Source organism: Notolepis coatsorum (assembly GCF_963971535.1).
Source record: "Notolepis coatsorum genome assembly, chromosome: 6".
NCBI classification, from domain to species: Eukaryota; Metazoa; Chordata; class Actinopteri; order Aulopiformes; family Paralepididae; genus Notolepis; species Notolepis coatsorum.
Window position 1 is genome coordinate 2,859,672 of NC_140170.1, and position 27,236 is coordinate 2,886,907.

Sequence of the window (27,236 nt, forward strand, 5' to 3'; positions counted from 1 at the left end):
ATACACTGGTATCGAATCTGGCTGTCAGCGTTGCCTCCGGCTTGGGCCGGCCATCATACTGACTCAATTGGCAGAGTCAGCGGGAGGGAAGCCAGTGGGGTGGTATTCTCGTCATTGTAAACAGCGACTCTTACAGGTCGGTGAGGGCGCCTGCACAGCGAGGGAGGGAGATGGTGAGGGTAGTGTGAGCCTCCCACACGTTACACCTCGCCAATGAGAGTCCGCGCTGGCAGGTGAAAAGAAGTGGCTGGCTGACTCCTATGTCTCGGAGGATGCATCTGATAGACTTCAGGGCTCCCTAGACAGACCAGTGGGGGGGCACATGCGAGCAACGACCAGGAAGGGGAGGGGGGAATTGGCATAATGACTAAATTGGGATGGGAGAAAAAAACACAGAAAAACAGGAGGAGAAAAAGTGGCTAAAAATAAAGATACAGTGGAACTGAAACACAAGCCATTTCTCTACGAGATGTTCATGTTGTTGAAATGCCTCCGAGAACTCAAAGCACGTATCTTCAGTTGACCGATGGGACATGGAAACCCGGCGGACGGGGAAACACTTTCCACTCACTCTTGGCATGTCCGTCCCCTGGGTAGATGAAGCGATTATAGACGTCCATTATGAAAACCCGTTTATCGTCCAGGAAGTCTCTTTCATGCCCATTTCCCTACGGCAGTGCAGAGAGAGAGATGGAGAGAGAGAGGGAGATATAGGGAGAGAGAGAGAGAGAGAGAGGAGAGATAGAGGGAGAGAGAGAGGAGGGGGTGGAGAGAGAGATGGAGAGAGAGGGAGAGAGAGAAAGAGAGAGAGAGGAGGGGGTGGAGAGAGGGAGGGAGAGGGAGAGAGGAAGAGAGAGAAAGAGAGAGAGGAGGGGGTGGAGAGAGAGGGAGGGAGAGAGGAAGAGAGAGAGGAAGGGGGTGGAGAGAGACAGAGATAGATGGAGAGAGAGGGAGAGAGAGAAAGAGGAGGGGGTGGAGAGAGACAACACACACATATATAGAGAGAGAGAGAAAGAGATAGAGGGGGTGGAAAGAGAGAAAACAGAGCGAGAGGGGGAGAGAGAGAGAGAGCGAGGTTGAGAGAGACAGAGAGAGGGAGATACAGAGGGAGAGAGAGAGGAGGGGGGTGGAGAGAGACAACAGAGAGAGAGAAGGGGGGGTGGAGAGAGACAACACACAGATAGATATAGAGAGAGAGAGATGGGGGGTGGAGAGAGACAACAGAGAGAGAGAGAGAAACATAGAGAGAGAGAGAGAGAGATAGAGAGAGAGAGAGAGAGAGAGAGAGAGAGAGAGAGAGAGAGAGAGAGAGAGACAAACATTATCACATTGTCAAATTGAGTGATGTCGGGTCACCAGCACTCGCTCTCTCGTCACAGAAATTAAAGCAAATGATTGCAACAAAAGTTAATACGGTTGCATTAGGTTGCAGACTAGTAAACCCAGGCTGTAGACTAGTAAACCCAGGCTGTAGACTAGTAAAGCCAGGCTGTAGACTAGTAAAGCCAGGCTGTAGACTAGTAAACCCAGGCTGTAGACTAGTAAACCCAGCCTGTAGACTAGTAAAGCCAGGCTGCAGACTAGTAAAGCCAGGCTGTAGACTAGTAAAGCCAGGCTGTAGACTAGTAAACCCAGGCTGTAGACTAGTAAAGCCAGGCTGTAGACTAGTAAAGCCAGGCTGTAGACTAGTAAAGCCAGGCTGCAGACTAGTAAACCCAGGCTGTAGACTAGTAAAGCCAGGCTGCAGACTAGTAAACCCAGGCTGCAGACTAGTAAACCCAGGCTGCAGACTAGTAAACCCAGCCTGTAGACTAGTAAAGCCAGGCTGCAGACTAGTAAAGCCAGGCTGTAGACTAATAAAGCCAGGCTGTAGACTAGTAAAGCCAGGCTGTAGACTAGTAAACCCAGGCTGCAGACTAGTAAAGCCAGGCTGTAGACTAGTAAACCCAGGGTGTAGACTAGTAAAGCCAGGCTGTAGACTAGTAAAGCCAGGCTGTAGACTAGTAAACCCAGGCTGTAGACTAGTAAAGCCAGGCTGTAGACTAGTAAACCCAGGCTGTAGACTAGTAAACCCAGGCTGTAGACTAGTAAACCCAGGCTGTAGACTAGTAAAGCCAGGCTGCAGACTAGTAAACCCAGGCTGTAGACTAGTAAAGCCAGGCTGTAGACTAGTAAACCCAGGCTGCAGACTAGTAAAGCCAGGCTGTAGACTAGTAAACCCAGGCTGTAGACTAGTAAACCCAGGCTGTAGACTAGTAAACCCAGGCTGTAGACTAGTAAACCCAGGCTGTAGACTCGTAAAGCCAGGCTGTAGACTAGTAAACCCAGGCTGTAGACTAGTAAAGCCAGGCTGTAGACTAGTAAAGCCAGGCTGTAGACTAGTAAACCCAGGCTGTAGACTAGTAAAGCCAGGCTGTAGACTAGTAAACCCAGGCTGTAGACTAGTAAAGCCAGGCTGTAGACTAGTAAAGCCAGGCTGTAGACTAGTAAAGCCAGGCTGTAGACTAGTAAACCCAGGCTGTAGACTAGTAAACCCAGGCTGTAGACTAGTAAAGCCAGGCTGTAGACTAGTAAACCCAGGCTGTAGACTAGTAAACCCAGGCTGTAGACTAGTAAAGCCAGGCTGTAGACTAGTAAACCCAGGCTGTAGACTAGTAAACCCAGGCTGTAGACTAGTAAACCCAGGCTGTAGACTAGTAAACCCAGGCTGTAGACTAGTAAACCCAGGCTGCAGACTAGTAAAGCCAGGCTGTAGACTAGTAAAGCCAGGCTGTAGATTAGTAAACACAGGCTGTAGACTAGTAAAGCCAGGCTGTAGACTAGTAAAGCCAGGCTGTAGACTAGTAAACCCAGGCTGTAGACTAGTAAAGCCAGGCTGCAGACTAGTAAACCCAGGCTGCAGACTAGTAAAGCCAGGCTGTAGACTAGTAAAGCCAGGCTGTAGACTAGTAAAGCCAGGCTGTAGACTAGTAAACCCAGGCTGTAGACTAGTAAACCCAGGCTGTAGACTAGTAAACCCAGGCTGTAGACTAGTAAACCCAGGCTGCAGACTAGTAAAGCCAGGCTGTAGACTAGTAAAGCCAGGCTGTAGATTAGTAAACCCAGGCTGTAGACTAGTAAAGCCAGGCTGTAGACTAGTAAAGCCAGGCTGTAGACTAGTAAACCCAGGCTGCAGACTAGTAAACCCAGGCTGCAGACTAGTAAAGCCAGGCTGTAGACTAGTAAACCCAGGCTGTAGACTAGTAAACCCAGGCTGTAGACTAGTAAACCCAGGCTGCAGACTAGTAAAGCCAGGCTGTAGACTAGTAAAGCCAGGCTGTAGACTAGTAAACCCAGGCTGTAGACTAGTAAACCCAGGCTGTAGACTAGTAAACCCAGGCTGCATACTAGTAAAGCCAGGCTGTAGACTAGTAAAGCCAGGCTGTAGATTAGTAAACCCAGGCTGTAGACTAGTAAAGCCAGGCTGCAGACTAGTAAACCCAGGCTGTAGACTAGTAAAGCCAGGCTGTAGACTAGTAAAGCCAGGCTGTAGACTAGTAAACCCAGGCTGTAGACTAGTAAAGCCAGGCTGTAGACTAGTAAAGCCAGGCTGTAGACTAGTAAAGCCAGGCTGCAGACTAGTAAACCCAGGCTGTAGACTAGTAAAGCCAGGCTGTAGACTAGTAAAGCCAGGCTGCAGACTAGTAAACCCAGGCTGTAGACTAGTAAAGCCAGGCTGTAGACTAGTAAAGCCAGGCTGTAGACTAGTAAACCCAGGCTGTAGACTAGTAAAGCCAGGCTGTAGACTAGTAAAGCCAGGCTGTAGACTAGTAAAGCCAGGCTGTAGACTAGTAAAGCCAGGCTGTAGACTAGTAAAGCCAGGCTGTAGACTAGTAAAGCCAGGCTGTAGATTAGTAAACCCAGGCTGTAGACTAGTAAAGCCAGGCTGTAGACTAGTAAACCCAGGCTGCAGACTAGTAAACCCAGGCTGTAGACTAGTAAACCCAGGCTGCAGACTAGTAAAGCCAGGCTGTAGACTAGTAAACCCAGGCTGTAGACTAGTAAACCCAGGCTGCAGACTAGTAAACCCAGGCTGTAGACTAGTAAACCCAGGCTGCAGACTAGTAAACCCAGGCTGCAGACTAGTAAACCCAGGCTGCAGACTAGTAAAGCCAGGCTGTAGACTAGTAAACCCAGGCTGTAGACTAGTAAACCCAGGCTGCAGACTAGTAAACCCAGGCTGTAGACTAGTAAACCCAGGCTGCAGACTAATAAACCCAGGTTGTAGACTAGTAAACCCAGGCTGTAGACTAGTAAACCCAGGCTGTAGACTAGTAAACCCAGGCTGCAGACTAATAAACCCAGGTTGTAGACTAGTAAAGCCAGGCTGTAGACTAATAAACCCAGGTTGTAGACTAGTAAACCCAGGCTGCAGACTAGTAAAACCAGGCTGTAGACTAATAAACCCAGGTTGTAGACTAGTAAACCCAGGCTGTAGACTAGTAAACCCAGGCTGTAGACTAGTAAACCCAGGCTGCAGACTAGTAAACCCAGGCTGTAGACTAGTAAAGCCAGGCTGCAGACTAGTAAAGCCAGGCTGTAGAATAGTAAAGCCAGGCTGTAGACTAGTAAACCCAGGCTGTAGACTAGTAAACCCAGGCTGTAGACTAGTAAACCCAGGCTGTAGACTAGTAAAGCCAGGCTGTAGACTAGTAAAGCCAGGCTGTAGACTAGTAAACCCAGGCTGTAGACTAGTAAAGCCAGGCTGCAGACTAGTAAACCCAGGCTGCAGACTAGTAAACCCAGGCTGCAGACTAGTAAAGCCAGGCTGTAGACTAGTAAACCCAGGCTGTAGACTAGTAAAGCCAGGCTGTAGACTAGTAAACCCAGGCTGCAGACTAGTAAAGCCAGGCTGTAGACTAGTAAACCCAGGCTGCAGACTAGTAAACCCAGGCTGTAGACTAGTAAAGCCAGGCTGCAGACTAGTAAACCCAGGCTGTAGACTAGTAAAGCCAGGCTGTAGACTAGTAAACCCAGGCTGCAGACTAGTAAAGCCAGGCTGTAGACTAGTAAACCCAGGCTGTAGACTAGTAAAGCCAGGCTGCAGACTAGTAAACCCAGGCTGTAGACTAGTAAAGCCAGGCTGTAGACTAGTAAACCCAGGCTGCAGACTAGTAAAGCCAGGCTGTAGACTAGTAAACCCAGGCTGCAGACTAGTAAACCCAGGCTGCAGACTAGTAAACCCAGGCTGCAGACTAGTAAACCCAGGCTGCAGACTAGTAAAGCCAGGCTGTAGACTAGTAAACCCAGGCTGTAGACTAGTAAACCCAGGCTGCAGACTAGTAAAGCCAGGCTGTAGACTAGTAAAGCCAGGCTGTAGACTAGTAAAGCCAGGCTGTAGACTAGTAAACCCAGGCTGCAGACTAGTAAACCCAGGCTGCAGACTAGTAAACCCAGGCTGTAGACTAGTAAACCCAGGCTGCAGACTAGTAAACCCAGGCTGTAGACTAGTAAACCCAGGCTGTAGACTAGTAAAGCCAGGCTGCAGACTAGTAAAGCCAGGCTGTAGACTAGTAAACCCCGGCTGCAGACTAGTAAAGCCAGGCTGTAGACTAGTAAACCCAGCCTGTAGACTAGTAAACCCAGGCTGTAGACTAGTAAACCCAGGCTGCAGACTAGTAAAGCCAGGCTGTAGACTAGTAAACCCAGGCTGTAGACTAGTAAAGCCAGGCTGTAGACTAGTAAAGCCGTAAAGCCAGGCTGTAGACTAGTAAACCCAGGCTGTAGACTAGTAAAGCCAGGCTGTAGACTAGTAAACCCAGGCTGCAGACTAGTAAACCCAGGCTGCAGACTAGTAAACCCAGGCTGTAGACTAGTAAACCCAGGCTGCAGACTAGTAAACCCAGGCTGTAGACTAGTAAACCCAGGCTGTAGACTAGTAAACCCAGGCTGTAGACTAGTAAAGCCAGGCTGCAGACTAGTAAAGCCAGGCTGTAGACTAGTAAACCCAGGCTGCAGACTAGTAAAGCCAGGCTGTAGACTAGTAAACCCAGGCTGCAGACTAATAAACCCAGGTTGTAGACTAGTAAACCCAGGCTGCAGACTAGTAAACCCAGGCTGTAGACTAGTAAACCCAGGCTGCAGACTAGTAAACCCAGGCTGCAGACTAGTAAACCCAGGCTGCAGACTAGTAAAGCCAGGCTGTAGACTAGTAAACCCAGGCTGTAGACTAGTAAACCCAGGCTGCAGACTAGTAAACCCAGGCTGTAGACTAGTAAACCCAGGCTGCAGACTAATAAACCCAGGTTGTAGACTAGTAAACCCAGGCTGTAGACTAGTAAACCCAGGCTGTAGACTAGTAAAGCCAGGCTGTAGACTAATAAACCCAGGTTGTAGACTAGTAAACCCAGGCTGCAGACTAGTAAAACCAGGCTGTAGACTAATAAACCCAGGTTGTAGACTAGTAAACCCAGGCTGTAGACTAGTAAACCCAGGCTGTAGACTAGTAAACCCAGGCTGCAGACTAGTAAACCCAGGCTGTAGACTAGTAAAGCCAGGCTGCAGACTAGTAAAGCCAGGCTGTAGAATAGTAAAGCCAGGCTGTAGACTAGTAAACCCAGGCTGTAGACTAGTAAACCCAGGCTGTAGACTAGTAAACCCAGGCTGTAGACTAGTAAAGCCAGGCTGTAGACTAGTAAAGCCAGGCTGTAGACTAGTAAACCCAGGCTGTAGACTAGTAAAGCCAGGCTGCAGACTAGTAAACCCAGGCTGCAGACTAGTAAACCCAGGCTGCAGACTAGTAAAGCCAGGCTGTAGACTAGTAAACCCAGGCTGTAGACTAGTAAACCCAGGCTGTAGACTAGTAAAGCCAGGCTGTAGACTAGTAAACCCAGGCTGCAGACTAGTAAAGCCAGGCTGTAGACTAGTAAACCCAGGCTGCAGACTAGTAAACCCAGGCTGTAGACTAGTAAAGCCAGGCTGCAGACTAGTAAACCCAGGCTGCAGACTAGTAAACCCAGGCTGCAGACTAGTAAAGCCAGGCTGTAGACTAGTAAACCCAGGCTGTAGACTAGTAAACCCAGGCTGCAGACTAGTAAACCCAGGCTGTAGACTAGTAAACCCAGGCTGCAGACTAATAAACCCAGGTTGTAGACTAGTAAACCCAGGCTGTAGACTAGTAAACCCAGGCTGTAGACTAGTAAAGCCAGGCTGTAGACTAATAAACCCAGGTTGTAGACTAGTAAACCCAGGCTGTAGACTAGTAAACCCAGGCTGTAGACTAGTAAACCCAGGCTGCAGACTAGTAAACCCAGGCTGTAGACTAGTAAAGCCAGGCTGCAGACTAGTAAAGCCAGGCTGTAGAATAGTAAAGCCAGGCTGTAGACTAGTAAACCCAGGCTGTAGACTAGTAAACCCAGGCTGTAGACTAGTAAACCCAGGCTGTAGACTAGTAAAGCCAGGCTGTAGACTAGTAAAGCCAGGCTGTAGACTAGTAAACCCAGGCTGTAGACTAGTAAAGCCAGGCTGCAGACTAGTAAACCCAGGCTGCAGACTAGTAAACCCAGGCTGCAGACTAGTAAAGCCAGGCTGTAGACTAGTAAACCCAGGCTGTAGACTAGTAAACCCAGGCTGTAGACTAGTAAAGCCAGGCTGTAGACTAGTAAACCCAGGCTGCAGACTAGTAAAGCCAGGCTGTAGACTAGTAAACCCAGGCTGCAGACTAGTAAACCCAGGCTGTAGACTAGTAAAGCCAGGCTGCAGACTAGTAAACCCAGGCTGTAGACTAGTAAAGCCAGGCTGTAGACTAGTAAACCCAGGCTGCAGACTAGTAAAGCCAGGCTGTAGACTAGTAAACCCAGGCTGCAGACTAGTAAACCCAGGCTGTAGACTAGTAAAGCCAGGCTGCAGACTAGTAAACCCAGGCTGTAGACTAGTAAAGCCAGGCTGTAGACTAGTAAAGCCAGGCTGCAGACTAGTAAAGCCAGGCTGTAGACTAGTAAACCCAGGCTGCAGACTAGTAAACCCAGGCTGCAGACTAGTAAACCCAGGCTGCAGACTAGTAAACCCAGGCTGCATACTAGTAAAGCCAGGCTGTAGACTAGTAAAGCCAGGCTGTAGATTAGTAAACCCAGGCTGTAGACTAGTAAAGCCAGGCTGCAGACTAGTAAACCCAGGCTGTAGACTAGTAAAGCCAGGCTGTAGACTAGTAAAGCCAGGCTGTAGACTAGTAAACCCAGGCTGTAGACTAGTAAAGCCAGGCTGTAGACTAGTAAAGCCAGGCTGTAGACTAGTAAAGCCAGGCTGCAGACTAGTAAACCCAGGCTGTAGACTAGTAAAGCCAGGCTGTAGACTAGTAAAGCCAGGCTGCAGACTAGTAAACCCAGGCTGTAGACTAGTAAAGCCAGGCTGTAGACTAGTAAAACCAGGCTGTAGACTAGTAAACCCAGGCTGTAGACTAGTAAACCCAGGCTGTAGACTAGTAAAGCCAGGCTGTAGACTAGTAAACCCAGGCTGCAGACTAGTAAACCCAGGCTGCAGACTAGTAAAGCCAGGCTGTAGACTAGTAAAGCCAGGCTGTAGACTAGTAAAGCCAGGCTGTAGACTAGTAAAGCCAGGCTGTAGACTAGTAAAGCCAGGCTGTAGACTAGTAAAGCCAGGCTGTAGACTAGTAAAGCCAGGCTGTAGATTAGTAAACCCAGGCTGTAGACTAGTAAAGCCAGGCTGTAGACTAGTAAACCCAGGCTGCAGACTAGTAAACCCAGGCTGTAGACTAGTAAACCCAGGCTGCAGACTAGTAAAGCCAGGCTGTAGACTAGTAAACCCAGGCTGTAGACTAGTAAACCCAGGCTGCAGACTAGTAAACCCAGGCTGTAGACTAGTAAACCCAGGCTGCAGACTAGTAAACCCAGGCTGCAGACTAGTAAACCCAGGCTGCAGACTAGTAAAGCCAGGCTGTAGACTAGTAAACCCAGGCTGTAGACTAGTAAACCCAGGCTGCAGACTAGTAAACCCAGGCTGTAGACTAGTAAACCCAGGCTGCAGACTAATAAACCCAGGTTGTAGACTAGTAAACCCAGGCTGTAGACTAGTAAACCCAGGCTGTAGACTAGTAAACCCAGGCTGCAGACTAATAAACCCAGGTTGTAGACTAGTAAAGCCAGGCTGTAGACTAATAAACCCAGGTTGTAGACTAGTAAACCCAGGCTGCAGACTAGTAAAACCAGGCTGTAGACTAATAAACCCAGGTTGTAGACTAGTAAACCCAGGCTGTAGACTAGTAAACCCAGGCTGTAGACTAGTAAACCCAGGCTGCAGACTAGTAAACCCAGGCTGTAGACTAGTAAAGCCAGGCTGCAGACTAGTAAAGCCAGGCTGTAGAATAGTAAAGCCAGGCTGTAGACTAGTAAACCCAGGCTGTAGACTAGTAAACCCAGGCTGTAGACTAGTAAACCCAGGCCGTAGACTAGTAAAGCCAGGCTGTAGACTAGTAAAGCCAGGCTGTAGACTAGTAAACCCAGGCTGTAGACTAGTAAAGCCAGGCTGCAGACTAGTAAACCCAGGCTGCAGACTAGTAAACCCAGGCTGCAGACTAGTAAAGCCAGGCTGTAGACTAGTAAACCCAGGCTGTAGACTAGTAAACCCAGGCTGTAGACTAGTAAAGCCAGGCTGTAGACTAGTAAACCCAGGCTGCAGACTAGTAAAGCCAGGCTGTAGACTAGTAAACCCAGGCTGCAGACTAGTAAACCCAGGCTGTAGACTAGTAAAGCCAGGCTGCAGACTAGTAAACCCAGGCTGTAGACTAGTAAAGCCAGGCTGTAGACTAGTAAAGCCGTAAAGCCAGGCTGTAGACTAGTAAACCCAGGCTGTAGACTAGTAAAGCCAGGCTGTAGACTAGTAAACCCAGGCTGCAGACTAGTAAACCCAGGCTGCAGACTAGTAAACCCAGGCTGTAGACTAGTAAACCCAGGCTGCAGACTAGTAAACCCAGGCTGTAGACTAGTAAACCCAGGCTGTAGACTAGTAAACCCAGGCTGTAGACTAGTAAAGCCAGGCTGCAGACTAGTAAAGCCAGGCTGTAGACTAGTAAACCCAGGCTGCAGACTAGTAAAGCCAGGCTGTAGACTAGTAAACCCAGGCTGCAGACTAATAAACCCAGGTTGTAGACTAGTAAACCCAGGCTGCAGACTAGTAAACCCAGGCTGTAGACTAGTAAACCCAGGCTGCAGACTAGTAAACCCAGGCTGCAGACTAGTAAACCCAGGCTGCAGACTAGTAAAGCCAGGCTGTAGACTAGTAAACCCAGGCTGTAGACTAGTAAACCCAGGCTGCAGACTAGTAAACCCAGGCTGTAGACTAGTAAACCCAGGCTGCAGACTAATAAACCCAGGTTGTAGACTAGTAAACCCAGGCTGTAGACTAGTAAACCCAGGCTGTAGACTAGTAAAGCCAGGCTGTAGACTAATAAACCCAGGTTGTAGACTAGTAAACCCAGGCTGCAGACTAGTAAAACCAGGCTGTAGACTAATAAACCCAGGTTGTAGACTAGTAAACCCAGGCTGTAGACTAGTAAACCCAGGCTGTAGACTAGTAAACCCAGGCTGCAGACTAGTAAACCCAGGCTGTAGACTAGTAAAGCCAGGCTGCAGACTAGTAAAGCCAGGCTGTAGAATAGTAAAGCCAGGCTGTAGACTAGTAAACCCAGGCTGTAGACTAGTAAACCCAGGCTGTAGACTAGTAAACCCAGGCTGTAGACTAGTAAAGCCAGGCTGTAGACTAGTAAAGCCAGGCTGTAGACTAGTAAACCCAGGCTGTAGACTAGTAAAGCCAGGCTGCAGACTAGTAAACCCAGGCTGCAGACTAGTAAACCCAGGCTGCATACTAGTAAAGCCAGGCTGTAGACTAGTAAACCCAGGCTGTAGACTAGTAAACCCAGGCTGTAGACTAGTAAAGCCAGGCTGTAGACTAGTAAACCCAGGCTGCAGACTAGTAAAGCCAGGCTGTAGACTAGTAAACCCAGGCTGCAGACTAGTAAACCCAGGCTGTAGACTAGTAAAGCCAGGCTGCAGACTAGTAAACCCAGGCTGCAGACTAGTAAACCCAGGCTGCAGACTAGTAAAGCCAGGCTGTAGACTAGTAAACCCAGGCTGTAGACTAGTAAACCCAGGCTGCAGACTAGTAAACCCAGGCTGTAGACTAGTAAACCCAGGCTGCAGACTAATAAACCCAGGTTGTAGACTAGTAAACCCAGGCTGTAGACTAGTAAACCCAGGCTGTAGACTAGTAAACCCAGGCTGCAGACTAGTAAACCCAGGCTGTAGACTAGTAAAGCCAGGCTGCAGACTAGTAAAGCCAGGCTGTAGAATAGTAAAGCCAGGCTGTAGACTAGTAAACCCAGGCTGTAGACTAGTAAACCCAGGCTGTAGACTAGTAAACCCAGGCTGTAGACTAGTAAAGCCAGGCTGTAGACTAGTAAAGCCAGGCTGTAGACTAGTAAACCCAGGCTGTAGACTAGTAAAGCCAGGCTGCAGACTAGTAAACCCAGGCTGCAGACTAGTAAACCCAGGCTGCAGACTAGTAAAGCCAGGCTGTAGACTAGTAAACCCAGGCTGTAGACTAGTAAACCCAGGCTGTAGACTAGTAAAGCCAGGCTGTAGACTAGTAAACCCAGGCTGCAGACTAGTAAAGCCAGGATGTAGACTAGTAAACCCAGGCTGCAGACTAGTAAACCCAGGCTGTAGACTAGTAAAGCCAGGCTGCAGACTAGTAAACCCAGGCTGTAGACTAGTAAAGCCAGGCTGTAGACTAGTAAACCCAGGCTGCAGACTAGTAAAGCCAGGCTGTAGACTAGTAAACCCAGGCTGCAGACTAGTAAACCCAGGCTGTAGACTAGTAAAGCCAGGCTGCAGACTAGTAAACCCAGGCTGTAGACTAGTAAAGCCAGGCTGTAGACTAGTAAAGCCAGGCTGCAGACTAGTAAAGCCAGGCTGTAGACTAGTAAACCCAGGCTGCAGACTAGTAAACCCAGGCTGCAGACTAGTAAACCCAGGCTGCAGACTAGTAAACCCAGGCTGCAGACTAGTAAAGCCAGGCTGTAGACTAGTAAACCCAGGCTGTAGACTAGTAAACCCAGGCTGCAGACTAGTAAAGCCAGGCTGTAGACTAGTAAAGCCAGGCTGTAGACTAGTAAAGCCAGGCTGTAGACTAGTAAACCCAGGCTGCAGACTAGTAAACCCAGGCTGCAGACTAGTAAACCCAGGCTGTAGACTAGTAAACCCAGGCAGCAGACTAGTAAACCCAGGCTGTAGACTAGTAAACCCAGGCTGTAGACTAGTAAACCCAGGCTGTAGACTAGTAAAGCCAGGCTGCAGACTAGTAAAGCCAGGCTGTAGACTAGTAAACCCAGGCTGCAGACTAGTAAAGCCAGGCTGTAGACTAGTAAACCCAGCCTGTAGACTAGTAAACCCAGGCTGTAGACTAGTAAACCCAGGCTGCAGACTAGTAAAGCCAGGCTGTAGACTAGTAAACCCAGGCTGTAGACTAGTAAAGCCAGGCTGTAGACTAGTAAAGCCAGGCTGTAGACTAGTAAAGTCAGGCTGTAGACTAGTAAACCCAGGCTGTAGACTAGTAAAGCCAGGCTATAGACTAGTAAAGCCAGGCTGTAGACTAGTAAACCCAGGCTGCAGACTAGTAAACCCAGGCTGCAGACTAGTAAACCCAGGCTGTAGACTAGTAAACCCAGGCTGTAGACTAGTAAAGCCAGGCTGTAGACTAGTAAACCCAGCCTGTAGACTAGTAAAGCCAGGCTGTAGACTAGTAAACCCAGGCTGCAGACTAGTAAACCCAGGCTGCAGACTAGTAAAGCCAGGCTGCAGACTAGTAAAGCCAGGCTGTAGACTAGTAAACCCAGGCTGTAGACTAGTAAACCCAGGCTGCAGACTAGTAAACCCAGGCTGCAGACTAGTAAAGCCAGGCTGTAGACTAGTAAACCCAGGCTGTAGACTAGTAAAGCCAGGCTGTAGACTAGTAAACCCAGGCTGTAGACTAGTAAACCCAGGCTGTAGACTAGTAAAGCCAGGCTGTAGACTAGTAAACCCAGGCTGTAGACTAGTAAACCCAGGCTGTAGACTAGTAAACCCAGGCTGTAGACTAGTAAAGCCAGGCTGTAGACTAGTAAACCCAGGCTGTAGACTAGTAAACCCAGGCTGCAGACTAGTAAACCCAGGCTGTAGACTAGTAAACCGAGGCTGTAGACTAGTAAACCCAGGCTGTAGACTAGTAAAGCCAGGCTATAGACTAGTAAACCCAGGCTGTAGACTAGTAAACCCAGGCTGCAGACTAGTAAAGCCAGGCTGTAGACTAGTAAACCCAGGCTGTAGACTAGTAAACCCACGCTGTAGACTAGTAAACCCAGGCTGCAGACTAGTAAACCCAGGCTGTAGACTAGTAAAGCCAGGCTGTAGACTAGTAAACCCAGGCTGCAGACTAGTAAACCCAGGCTGTAGACTAGTAAACCCAGGCTGTAGACTAGTAAAGCCAGGCTGTAGACTAGTAAACCCAGGCTGCAGACTAGTAAACCCAGGCTGTAGACTAGTAAAGCCAGGCTGTAGACTAGTAAAGCCAGGCTGTAGACTAGTAAACCCAGGCTGCAGACTAGTAAACCCAGGCTGTAGACTAGTAAAGCCAGGCTGTAGACTAGTAAACCCAGGCTGCAGACTAGTAAACCCAGGCTGTAGACTAGTAAAGCCAGGCTGCAGACTAGTAAAGCCAGGCTGTAGACTAGTAAAGCCAGGCTGTAGACTAGTAAAGCCAGGCTGCAGACTAGTAAAGCCAGGCTGTAGACTAGTAAACCCAGGCAGCAGACTAGTAAAGCCAGGCTGTAGACTAGTAAACCCAGGCTGTAGACTAGTAAAGCCAGGCTGTAGACTAGTAAAGCCAGGCTGTAGACTAGTAAAGCCAGGCTGTAGACTAGTAAAGCCAGGCTGTAGACTAGTAAAGCAGGGCTGCAGACTAGTAAACCCAGGCTGTAGACTAGTAAAGCCAGGCTGTAGACTAGTAAAGCCAGGCTGTAGACTAGTAAACCCAGGCTGTAGACTAGTAAACCCAGGCTGTAGACTAGTAAAGCCAGGCTGTAGACTAGTAAACCCAGGCTGCAGACTAGTAAACCCAGGCTGCAGACTAGTAAAGCCAGGCTGTAGACTAGTAAAGCCAGGCTGTAGACTAGTAAAGCCAGGCTGTAGACTAGTAAAGCCAGGCTGTAGACTAGTAAAGCCAGGCTGTAGACTAGTAAACCCAGGCTGCAGACTAGTAAAGCCAGGCTGTAGACTAGTAAAGCCAGGCTGTAGATTAGTAAACCCAGGCTGTAGACTAGTAAAGCCAGGCTGTAGACTAGTAAACCCAGGCTGCAGACTAGTAAACCCAGGCTGTAGACTAGTAAACCCAGGCTGCAGACTAGTAAAGCCAGGCTGTAGACTAGTAAACCCAGGCTGTAGACTAGTAAACCCAGGCTGCAGACTAGTAAACCCAGGCTGTAGACTAGTAAACCCAGGCTGTAGACTAGTAAACCCAGGCTGCAGACTAGTAAACCCAGGCTGCAGACTAGTAAACCCAGGCTGCAGACTAGTAAACCCAGGCTGCAGACTAATAAATCCAGGTTGTAGACTAGTAAACCCAGGCTGTAGACTAGTAAACCCAGGCTGTAGACTAGTAAAGCCAGGCTGTAGACTAATAAACCCAGGTTGTAGACTAGTAAACCCAGGCTGCAGACTAGTAAAACCAGGCTGTAGACTAATAAACCCAGGTTGTAGACTAGTAAACCCAGGCTGTAGACTAGTAAACCCAGGCTGTAGACTAGTAAACCCAGGCTGCAGACTAGTAAACCCAGGCTGTAGACTAGTAAAGCCAGGCTGCAGACTAGTAAAGCCAGGCTGTAGACTAGTAAACCCAGGCTGTAGACTAGTAAACCCAGGCTGTAGACTAGTAAACCCAGGCTGTAGACTAGTAAAGCCAGGCTGTAGACTAGTAAAGCCAGGCTGTAGACTAGTAAACCCAGGCTGTAGACTAGTAAAGCCAGGCTGCAGACTAGTAAACCCAGGCTGCAGACTAGTAAACCCAGGCTGCAGACTAGTAAAGCCAGGCTGTAGACTAGTAAACCCAGGCTGTAGACTAGTAAAGCCAGGCTGTAGACTAGTAAACCCAGGCTGCAGACTAGTAAAGCCAGGCTGTAGACTAGTAAACCCAGGCTGCAGACTAGTAAACCCAGGCTGTAGACTAGTAAAGCCAGGCTGCAGACTAGTAAACCCAGGCTGTAGACTAGTAAAGCCAGGCTGTAGACTAGTAAACCCAGGCTGCAGACTAGTAAAGCCAGGCTGTAGACTAGTAAACCCAGGCTGCAGACTAGTAAACCCAGGCTGCAGACTAGTAAACCCAGGCTGCAGACTAGTAAACCCAGGCTGCAGACTAGTAAAGCCAGGCTGTAGACTAGTAAACCCAGGCTGCAGACTAGTAAAGCCAGGCTGTAGACTAGTAAAGCCAGGCTGTAGATTAGTAAACCCAGGCTGTAGACTAGTAAAGCCAGGCTGTAGACTAGTAAACCCAGGCTGCAGACTAGTAAACCCAGGCTGTAGACTAGTAAACCCAGGCTGCAGACTAGTAAAGCCAGGCTGTAGACTAGTAAACCCAGGCTGTAGACTAGTAAACCCAGGCTGCAGACTAGTAAACCCAGGCTGTAGACTAGTAAACCCAGGCTGTAGACTAGTAAACCCAGGCTGCAGACTAGTAAACCCAGGCTGCAGACTAGTAAACCCAGGCTGCAGACTAGTAAACCCAGGCTGCAGACTAATAAATCCAGGTTGTAGACTAGTAAACCCAGGCTGTAGACTAGTAAACCCAGGCTGTAGACTAGTAAAGCCAGGCTGTAGACTAATAAACCCAGGTTGTAGACTAGTAAACCCAGGCTGCAGACTAGTAAAACCAGGCTGTAGACTAATAAACCCAGGTTGTAGACTAGTAAACCCAGGCTGTAGACTAGTAAACCCAGGCTGTAGACTAGTAAACCCAGGCTGCAGACTAGTAAACCCAGGCTGTAGACTAGTAAAGCCAGGCTGCAGACTAGTAAAGCCAGGCTGTAGACTAGTAAACCCAGGCTGTAGACTAGTAAACCCAGGCTGTAGACTAGTAAACCCAGGCTGTAGACTAGTAAAGCCAGGCTGTAGACTAGTAAAGCCAGGCTGTAGACTAGTAAACCCAGGCTGTAGACTAGTAAAGCCAGGCTGCAGACTAGTAAACCCAGGCTGCAGACTAGTAAACCCAGGCTGCAGACTAGTAAAGCCAGGCTGTAGACTAGTAAACCCAGGCTGTAGACTAGTAAAGCCAGGCTGTAGACTAGTAAACCCAGGCTGTAGACTAGTAAACCCAGGCTGTAGACTAGTAAAGCCAGGCTGTAGACTAGTAAACCCAGGCTGTAGAGTAGTAAACCCAGGCTGTAGACTAGTAAACCCAGGCTGTAGACTAGTAAAGCCAGGCTGTAGACTAGTAAACCCAGGCTGTAGACTAGTTCCCAGGCTGCAGACTAGTAAACCCAGGCTGTAGACTAGTAAACCGAGGCTGTAGACTAGTAAACCCAGGCTGTAGACTAGTAAAGCCAGGCTGTAGACTAGTAAACCCAGGCTGTAGACTAGTAAACCCAGGCTGCAGACTAGTAAAGCCAGGCTGTAGACTAGTAAACCCAGGCTGTAGACTAGTAAACCCAGGCTGTAGACTAGTAAACCCAGGCTGTAGACTAGTAAACCCAGGCTGCAGACTAGTAAACCCAGGCTGTAGACTAGTAAAGCCAGGCTGTAGACTAGTGAACCCAGGCTGCAGACTAGTAAAGCCAGGCTGTAGACTAGTAAAGCCAGGCTGTAGACTAGTAAACCCAGGCTGCAGACTAGTAAAGCCAGGCTGTAGACTAGTAAAGCCAGGCTGTAGACTAGTAAACCCAGGCTGCAGACTAGTAAAGCCAGGCTGTAGACTAGTAAACCCAGGCTGTAGACTAGTAAACCCAGGCTGCAGACTAGTAAACCCAGGCTGCAGACTAGTAAAGCCAGGCTGTAGACTAGTAAACCCAGGCTGTAGACTAGTAAAGCCAGGCTGTAGACTAGTAAAGCCAGGCTGTAGACTAGTAAACCCAGGCTGTAGACTAGTAAACCCAGGCTGTAGACTAGTAAAGCCAGGCTGTAGACTAGTAAACCCAGGCTGTAGAGTAGTAAACCCAGGCTGTAGACTAGTAAACCCAGGCTGTAGACTAGTAAAGCCAGGCTGTAGACTAGTAAACCCAGGCTGTAGACTAGTTCCCAGGCTGCAGACTAGTAAACCCAGGCTGTAGACTAGTAAACCGAGGCTGTAGACTAGTAAACCCAGGCTGTAGACTAGTAAAGCCAGGCTGTAGACTAGTAAACCCAGGCTGTAGACTAGTAAACCCAGGCTGCAGACTAGTAAAGCCAGGCTGTAGACTAGTAAACCCAGGCTGTAGACTAGTAAACCCAGGCTGTAGACTAGTAAACCCAGGCTGTAGACTAGTAAACCCAGGCTGCAGACTAGTAAACCCAGGCTGTAGACTAGTAAAGCCAGGCTGTAGACTAGTGAACCCAGGCTGCAGACTAGTAAAGCCAGGCTGTAGACTAGTAAAGCCAGGCTGTAGACTAGTAAACCCAGGCTGCAGACTAGTAAAGCCAGGCTGTAGACTAGTAAAGCCAGGCTGTAGACTAGTAAACCCAGGCTGCAGACTAGTAAACCCAGGCTGTAGACTAGTAAAGCCAGGCTGTAGACTAGTAAAGCCAGGCTGTAGACTAGTAAACCCAGGCTGCAGACTAGTAAACCCAGGCTGCAGACTAGTAAAGCCAGGCTGTAGACTAGTAAACCCAGGCTGCAGACTAGTAAACCCAGGCTGTAGACTAGTAAAGCCAGGCTGTAGACTAGTAAAGCCAGGCTGTAGACTTGTAAACCCAGGCTGTAGACTAGTAAAGCCAGGCTGTAGACTAGTAAACCCAGGCTGCAGACTAGTAAACCCAGGCTGTAGACTAGTAAACCCAGGCTGTAGACTAGTAAAGCCAGGCTGTAGACTAGTAAACCCAGGCTGCAGACTAGTAAACCCAGGCTGTAGACTAGTAAAGCCAGGCTGTAGACTAGTAAAGCCAGGCTGTAGACTAGTAAACCCTGGCTGCAGACTAGTAAACCCAGGCTGTAGACTAGTAAAGCCAGGCTGTAGACTAGTAAACCCAGGCTGCAGACTAGTAAACCCAGGCTGTAGACTAGTAAAGCCAGGCTGCAGACTAGTAAAGCCAGGCTGTAGACTAGTAAAGCCAGGCTGTAGACTAGTAAAGCCAGGCTGCAGACTAGTAAAGCCAGGCTGTAGACTAGTAAACCCAGGCTGCAGACTAGTAAAGCCAGGCTGTAGACTAGTAAACCCAGGCTGTAGACTAGTAAAGCCAGGCTGTAGACTAGTAAAGCCAGGCTGTAGACTAGTAAAGCCAGGCTGTAGACTAGTAAAGCAGGGCTGCAGACTAGTAAAGCCAGGCTGTAGACTAGTAAAGCCAGGCTGTATACTAGTAAAGCCAGGCTGTAGACTAGTAAACCCAGGCTGTAGACTAGTAAACCCAGGCTGCAGACTAGTAAAGCCAGGCTGTAGACTAGTAAACCCAGGCTGCAGACTAGTAAACCCAGGCTGTAGACTAGTAAAGCCAGGCTGCAGACTAGTAAACACAGGCTGTAGACTAGTAAACCCAGGCTGTAGACTAGTAAAGCCAGGCTGTAGACTAGTAAAGCCAGGCTGTAGACTAGTAAACCCAGGCTGTAGACTAGTAAAGCCAGGCTGTAGACTAGTAAACCCAGGCTGTAGACTAGTAAACCCAGGCTGCAGACTAGTAAAGCCAGGCTGCAGACTAGTAAAGCCAGGCTGTAGACTAGTAAACCCAGGCTGTAGACTAGTAAAGCCAGGCTGTAGACTAGTAAACCCAGGCTGCAGACTAGTAAAGCCAGGCTGCAGACTAGTAAAGCCAGGCTGTAGACTAGTAAAGCCAGGCTGCAGACTAGTAAAGCCAGGCTGTAGACTAGTAAAGCCAGGCTGTAGACTAGTAAACCCAGGTTGCAGACTAGTAAAGCCAGGCTGCAGACTAGTAAAGCCAGGCTGTAGACTAGTAAAGCCAGGCTGCAGACTAGTAAACCCAGGCTGTAGACTAGTAAACCCAGGCTGCAGACTAGTAAACCCAGGCTGTAGACTAGTAAACCCAGGCTGTAGACTAGTAAACCCAGGCTGCAGACTAGTAAACCCAGGCTGCAGACTAGTAAAGCCAGGCTGTAGACTAGTAAAGCCAGGCTGCAGACTAGTAAACCCAGGCTGCAGACTAGTAAAGCCAGGCTGCAGACTAGTAAAGCCAGGCTGCAGACTAGTAAACCCAGGCTGCAGACTAGTAAAGCCAGGCTGCAGACTAGTAAAGCCAGGCTGCAGACTAGTAAACCCAGGCTGCAGACTAGTAAACCCAGGCTGCAGACTAGTAAACCCAGGCTGCAGACTAGTAAACCCAGGCTGCAGACTAGTAAACCCAGGCTGTAGACTAGTAAACCCAGGCTGCAGACTAGTAAAGCCAGGCTGTAGACTAGTAAACCCAGGCTGTAGACTAGTAAACCCAGGCTGTAGACTAGTAAAGCCAGGCTGTAGACTAGTAAACCCAGGCTGTAGACTAGTAAACCCAGGCTGCAGACTAGTAAACCCAGGCTGTAGACTAGTAAACCCAGGCTGCAGACTAGTAAACCCAGCCTGTAGACTAGTAAACCCAGGCTGTAGACTAGTAAACCCAGGCTGTAGACTAGTAAACCCAGGCTGTAGACTAGTAAAGCCAGGCTGCAGACTAGTAAACCCAGGCTGTAGACTAGTAAAGCCAGGCTGCAGACTAGTAAACCCAGGCTGTAGACTAGTAAAGCCAGGCTGCAGACTAGTAAACCCAGGCTGCAGACTAGTAAACCCAGGCTGTAGACTAGTAAAGCCAGGCTGCAGACTAGTAAACCCAGGCTGTAGACTAGTAAAGCCAGGCTGTAGACTAGTAAAGCCAGGCTGTAGACTAGTAAAGCCAGGCTGCAGACTAGTAAACCCAGGCTGTAGACTAGTAAACCCAGGCTGTAGACTAGTAAACCCAGGCTGTAGACAAGTAAACCCAGGCTGTAGACTAGTAAACCCAGGCTGTAGACTAGTAAAGCCAGGCTGCAGACTAGTAAACCCAGGCTGCAGACTAGTAAAGCCAGGCTGTAGACTAGTAAACCCAGGCTGCAGACTAGTAAACCCAGGCTGTAGACTAGTAAAGCCAGGCTGTAGACTAGTAAACCCAGGCTGCAGACTAGTAAAGCCAGGCTGCAGACTAGTAAACCCAGGCTGCAGACTAGTAAACCCAGGCTGTAGACTAGTAAACCCAGGCTGTAGACTAGTAAACCCAGGCTGTAGACTAGTAAACCCAGGCTGTAGACTAGTAAACCCAGGCTGTAGACTAGTAAACCCAGGCTGCAGACTAGTAAACCCAGGCTGTAGACTAGTAAACCCAGGCTGCAGACTAGTAAACCCAGGCTGCAGACTAGTAAACCCAGGCTGCAGACTAGTAAAGCCAGGCTGTAGACTAGTAAAGCCAGGCTGTAGACTAGTAAAGCCAGGCTGTAGACTAGTAAAGCCAGGCTGTAGACTAGTAAAGCCAGGCTGTAGACTAGTAAACCCAGGCTGCAGACTAGTAAACCCAGGCTGCAGACTAGTAAACCCAGGCTGTAGACTAGTAAACCCAGGCTGTAGACTAGTAAACCCAGGCTGTAGACTAGTAAACCCAGGCTGCAGACTAGTAAACCCAGGCTGCAGACTAGTAAAGCCAGGCTGTAGACTAGTAAACCCAGGCTGCAGACTAGTAAACCCAGGCTGCAGACTAGTAAACCCAGGCTGCAGACTAGTAAACCCAGGCTGCAGACTAGTAAAGCCAGGCTGCAGACTAGTAAACCCAGGCTGCAGACTAGTAAACCCAGGCTGTAGACTAGTAAAGCCAGGCTGTAGACTAGTAAACCCAGGTTGTAGACTAGTAAAGCCAGGCTGTAGACTAGTAAAGCCAGGTTGTAGACTAGTAAAGCCAGGTTGTAGACTAGTAAAGCCAGGTTGTAGACTAGTAAACCCAGGCTGTAGACTAGTAAAGCCAGGCTGTAGACTAGTAAAGCCAGGTTGTAGACTAGTAAACCCAGGCTGTAGACTAGTAAACCCAGGCTGTAGACTAGTAAAGCCAGGCTGTAGACTAGTAAAGCCAGGTTGTAGACTAGTAAACCCAGGCTGTAGACTAGTAAAGCCAGGCTGTAGACTAGTAAACCCAGGCTGTAGACTAGTAAACCCAGGCTGCAGACTAGTAAACCCAGGCTGTAGACTAGTAAACCCAGGCTGTAGACTAGTAAAGCCAGGCTGTAGACTAGTAAAGCCAGGCTGTAGACTAGTAAACCCAGGCTGTAGACTAGTAAACCCAGGCTGTAGACTAGTAAAGCCAGGCTGTAGACTAGTAAACCCAGGCTGTAGACTAGTAAAGCCAGGCTGCAGACTAGTAAAGCCAGGCTGTAGACTAGTAAACCCAGGCTGTAGACTTGTAAAGCCAGGCTGCAGACTAGTAAACCCAGGCTGTAGACTAGTAAACCCAGGCTGTAGACTAGTAAACCCAGGCTGTAGACTAGTAAACCCAGGCTGTAGACTAGTAAACCCAGGCTGTAGACTAGTAAAGCCAGGCTGTAGACTAGTAAACCCAGGCTGTAGACTAGTAAACCCAGGCTGCAGACTAGTAAACCCAGGCTGTAGACTAGTAAACCCAGGCTGCAGACTAGTAAACCCAGCCTGTAGACTAGTAAACCCAGGCTGTAGACTAGTAAACCCAGGCTGTAGACTAGTAAACCCAGGCTGTAGACTAGTAAAGCCAGGCTGCAGACTAGTAAACCCAGGCTGTAGACTAGTAAAGCCAGGCTGCAGACTAGTAAACCCAGGCTGTAGACTAGTAAAGCCAGGCTGCAGACTAGTAAACCCAGGCTGCAGACTAGTAAACCCAGGCTGTAGACTAGTAAAGCCAGGCTGCAGACTAGTAAACCCAGGCTGTAGACTAGTAAAGCCAGGCTGTAGACTAGTAAAGCCAGGCTGTAGACTAGTAAAGCCAGGCTGCAGACTAGTAAACCCAGGCTGTAGACTAGTAAACCCAGGCTGTAGACTAGTAAACCCAGGCTGTAGACAAGTAAACCCAGGCTGTAGACTAGTAAACCCAGGCTGTAGACTAGTAAAGCCAGGCTGCAGACTAGTAAACCCAGGCTGCAGACTAGTAAAGCCAGGCTGTAGACTAGTAAACCCAGGCTGCAGACTAGTAAAGCCAGGCTGCAGACTAGTAAACCCAGGCTGCAGACTAGTAAACCCAGGCTGTAGACTAGTAAACCCAGGCTGTAGACTAGTAAACCCAGGCTGTAGACTAGTAAAGCCAGGCTGTAGACTAGTAAAGCCAGGCTGTAGACTAGTAAAGCCAGGCTGTAGACTAGTAAAGCCAGGCTGTAGACTAGTAAAGCCAGGCTGTAGACTAGTAAACCCAGGCTGCAGACTAGTAAAGCCAGGCTGTAGACTAGTAAAGCCAGGCTGTAGACTAGTAAAGCCAGACTGCAGACTAGTAAAGCCAGGCTGTAGACTAGTAAAGCCAGGCTGTAGACTAGTAAACCCAGGCTGTAGACTAGTAAAGCCAGGCTGCAGACTAGTAAACCCAGGCTGTAGACTAGTAAAGCCAGGCTGCAGACTAGTAAAGCCAGGCTGTAGACTAGTAAAGCCAGGCTGTAGACTAGTAAACCCAGGCTGCAGACTAGTAAAGCCAGGCTGTAGACTAGTAAAGCCAGGCTGCAGACTAGTAAACCCAGGCTGTAGACTAGTAAAGCCAGGCTGTAGACTAGTAAACCCAGGCTGTAGACTAGTAAAGCCAGGCTGTAGACTAGTAAAGCCAGGCTGCAGACTAGTAAACCCAGGCTGTAGACTAGTAAAGCCAGGCTGTAGACTAGTAAAGCCAGGCTGTAGACTAGTAAACCCAGGCTGTAGACTAGTAAAGCCAGGCTGCAGACTAGTAAACCCAGGCTGCAGACTAGTAAAGCCAGGCTGTAGACTAGTAAACCCAGGCTGTAGACTAGTAAAGCCAGGCTGTAGACTAGTAAAGCCAGGCTGTAGACTAGTAAAGCCAGGCTGCAGACTAGTAAACCCAGGCTGTAGACTAGTAAAGCCATGCTGTAGACTAGTAAACCCAGGCTGTAGACTAGTAAACCCAGGCTGTAGACTAGTAAAGCCAGGCTGTAGACTAGTAAACCCAGGCTGTAGACTAGTAAACCCAGGCTGTAGACTAGTAAACCCAGGCTGTAGACTAGTAAACCCAGGCTGTAGACTAGTAAACCCAGGCTGTAGACTAGTAAACCCAGGCTGTAGACTAGTAAAGCCAGGTTGTAGACTAGTAAACCCAGGCTGTAGACTAGTAAACCCAGGCTGTAGACTAGTAAACCCAGGCTGTAGACTAGTAAAGCCAGGCTGTAGACTAGTAAACCCAGGCTGTAGACTAGTAAAGCCAGGCTGTAGACTAGTAAACCCAGGCTGTAGACTAGTAAACCCTGGCTGCAGACTAGTAAAGCCAGGCTGTAGACTAGTAAAGCCAGGCTGTAGACTAGTAAAGCCAGGCTGTAGACTAGTAAACCCAGGCTGCAGACTAGTAAACCCAGGCTGTAGACTAGTAAAGCCAGGCTGTAGACTAGTAAAGCCAGGCTGCAGACTAGTAAAGCCAGGCTGTAGACTAGTAAACCCAGGCTGCAGACTAGTAAAGCCAGGCTGTAGACTAGTAAACCCAGGCTGTAGACTAGTAAAGCCAGGCTGTAGACTAGTAAAGCCAGGCTGTAGACTAGTAAAGCCAGGCTGTAGACTAGTAAAGCCAGGCTGTAGACTAGTAAAGCCAGGCTGTAGACTAGTAAAGCCAGGCTGTAGACTAGTAAAGCCAGGCTACAGACTAGTAAAGCCAGGCTGTAGACTAGTAAAGCCAGGCTGTAGACTAGTAAAGCCAGGCTGTAGACTAGTAAACCCAGGCTGTAGACTAGTAAACCCAGGCTGCAGACTAGTAAAGCCAGGCTGTAGACTAGTAAAGCCAGGCTGTAGACTAGTAAAGCCAGGCTGCAGACTAGTAAAGCCAGGCTGTAGACTAGTAAAGCCAGGCTGTAGACTAGTAAAGCCAGGCTGCAGACTAGTAAAGCCAGGCTGTAGACTAGTAAACCCAGGCTGCAGACTAGTAAACCCAGGCTGTAGACTAGTAAACCCAGGCTGCAGACTAGTAAACCCAGGCTGTAGACTAGTAAAGCCAGGCTGTAGACTAGTAAACCCAGGCTGGGTGGAGGGTGTCTCCTGGGTGTCTCTCAGTGTCATCTATAACATCATATACTCAAAACATTCTCCTGGGTGTCTCTCAGTGTCATCTATAACAGCATATACTCAGAACATTCTCCTGGGTGTCTCTCAGTGTCATCTATAACATCATATACTCAGAACATTCCCCTGGGTGTCTCTCAGTGTCATCTATAACATCATATACTCAGAACATTCCCCTGGGTGTCTCTCAGTGTCATCTATAACATCATATACTCAGAACATTCTCCTGGGTGTCTCTCAGTGTCATCTATAACATCATATACTCAGAACATTCTCCTGGGTGTCTCTCAGTGTCATCTATAACATCATATACTTTACACCTGTACACTGTATATTACTTTACTGTCACCTTTACCATCTCACCCACTTCAGTGTCTTCATATGGAGCAACTAGACTTTATACCTGATGACATCACAAACTTGAGTTTTAGCACTCAGGGTTTTTGGGGATTTGAGAGAGGGTTGTTCATGTTCACTAATAATATCTTCTAGACCGTTTTTAGACCATAGGAATATGTATGTATTCTCAAGTTGGGTGAAGTTCCCCGTTCAAGTCCACGTCGTAGAGAACCAATAACTCACACGGATTTGATGAAGTGCCAACGTTCGGGTCCCAAGGAACCAACGACGACGACGACCCAGTCCATCAGGTTCTGTCGCCGGATCCCATAGAGGCCACTTAGTATCCACGCAGGAAGCAGCGACACCAATATTTCCATTCGACATTTTCATCGATCTGACGGGATGCAGAGTACCGATGTGATCCGTCACTTGTACTGACCGGCGGAGAGAAGAGAAGCAGCGCTGTTCTCCAACACCCCGCAAACTTTGGAAATTACTCAATAATCAACTAGGCTGCAGTAAAAAACTTAAAACCAGATTCTCAAACATAAACATACAGACGGACAACACGCTCATCACAGACAAGCTGGATGTAGCCAATTACTTAAACATCTTCTTCACAAACATAGCCACAACACTGGTAAACAAACTACCCTCCCACTCAGGGCATTATGGGGTAGAACACATAGTAGCATACTACAAAAACCTAGGGGTCCACAAAGACGACTTCAAACTTGAAATGGTAACAACCGATGAGGTACTCAAAAAATTGAGCGCCCTCCAACCTAACAAGGCCACTGGCCATGACAACATCCCCTCTAAATTCCTCAGAGACGCAGCAGCCGCCATCACCCCAGTCATCACACATATAATAAACCTCTCTATAAAACAGGGGCACGTCCCCAAGGACTTCAAAATTGCGAGAGTGACCCCTCTGCACAAAAAGGGCAGCAAATTAGACCCAGGCAACTACCGCCCTGTTTCTATTCTTACCTCCATCTCGAAAGTCATGGAGAAAATAGTCTACGAACAGGTCGAAAAGTACCTGGCGGAAAAAAATCTAATCTACGAATTCCAATCTGGCTTCAGAACGTCCCACTCCACTGACACATGCCTCCTCTATTTGAACGACCACATCAAACAAGAGGTGGACGCGGGCAAATACTGCGGCATGGTCATGCTGGACCTACAAAAGGCCTTCGACACTGTCAATCACTCCATTCTAATGGACAAGCTAAAAGCAATTGGTTTTGATAGCTTATCAGTGAGCTGGATGCAATCCTACCTGGAGGGGAGAGAACAGATGGTAGAGGTAAACGGTACTCTATCCCCCCCCCCTCACAGTGAGCTGTGGTGTTCCACAAGGAAGCATACTAGGACCGCTACTCTTCCTAATTTATGCAAATGACATGTCGTCAGCCTGTGACTGCAACTTGTTCCTGTTTGCGGACGACTCAGCCCTGCTGGTCTCTGACAAGAACAAATTGCAGGTTGAAAAAACCCTCAGCTCAGAACTAGGCAAAATCTGCATATGGCTCGCTGATAACAAACTATCATTACACATGGGCAAAACAGAGTCCATTCTCTTCGGTTCAAATAACAAACTCAGCAAGACCGACGGCTTCTCAGTTACAGTGGGTGACAATATTGTCACAAGGAAAGACGAAATTACCTACCTGGGTTCCATCCTAGAGGCAAATCTTTCCTGTGACAAAATGGCATCCAATGTAATAAAAAAAGTCAACCAACGAACTAGATTCTTGTACCGGATCTCCTCTCTGGTAAACAAGAATACCCTGAAGACTCTAGCAGGAGCACTCATTCAAGGGTACTATGACTATGCGTGCACCTCATGGTACCAAAGCACCTCAAAGGCGCTTAAAACAAAATTACAAACATCACAAAACAAACTGGTCAGACTACTACTTGACCTGAACCCCAGAACCCACCTCACCCCTGCCCACTTTGACAACCTAGGATGGCTTAGAGTAGACGACAGAGTACAGCAACTTGCAATGGGCCTGGTCTTCAAGATACACTATACGACCGGGGTGCCCATGTACATGTCAAAATACTTCCCAAAGGTCAGTGAATACCACAACCACTACACCAGAGGAAGCTCAACAAATCATGTTAAACCCAGATTCGGCTCAAACAAGGGACTAAACACGTTTCGCAATTATGCCACAACAATGTGGAACGCCCTACCCAAAGCTGTAAAGGAATGTGAATCCCTGCCCACATTCAAAACCGCCCTTAAAGAGCACCTACGGGAGGCTGCAATTCGAAACTGGCCACCGTAAATGCCCAAAACCCCCACCACCTCCTAATAGACAGTCTCCTCCCCACCGCATGTATATATTCCCTCCCCGCCGTATGTATATTTCCCTCCCACCCACCCACACCCTCCTAATGTACAGTCCCCTCCCCATCATATGTATATACTCTGTCAGGATCTAGG

General features: G+C 48.5%; 1 protein-coding gene across 1 annotated transcript in view; it reads right to left on the bottom strand.

The window, feature by feature from the left end:
• Positions 1-27,236, bottom strand: part of hdac11 (histone deacetylase 11) — a gene marked incomplete at its 3' end in the record, with an annotated part of 134,670 nt that overhangs the window by 14,001 nt on the left and 93,433 nt on the right. Inside the window, exon 8 of the mRNA XM_084317101.1 lies at positions 572-668. Within this exon, the coding sequence (XP_084173227.1) occupies positions 572-668 (97 nt within the window). The remainder of the gene's footprint in view (positions 1-571; positions 669-27,236) is intronic.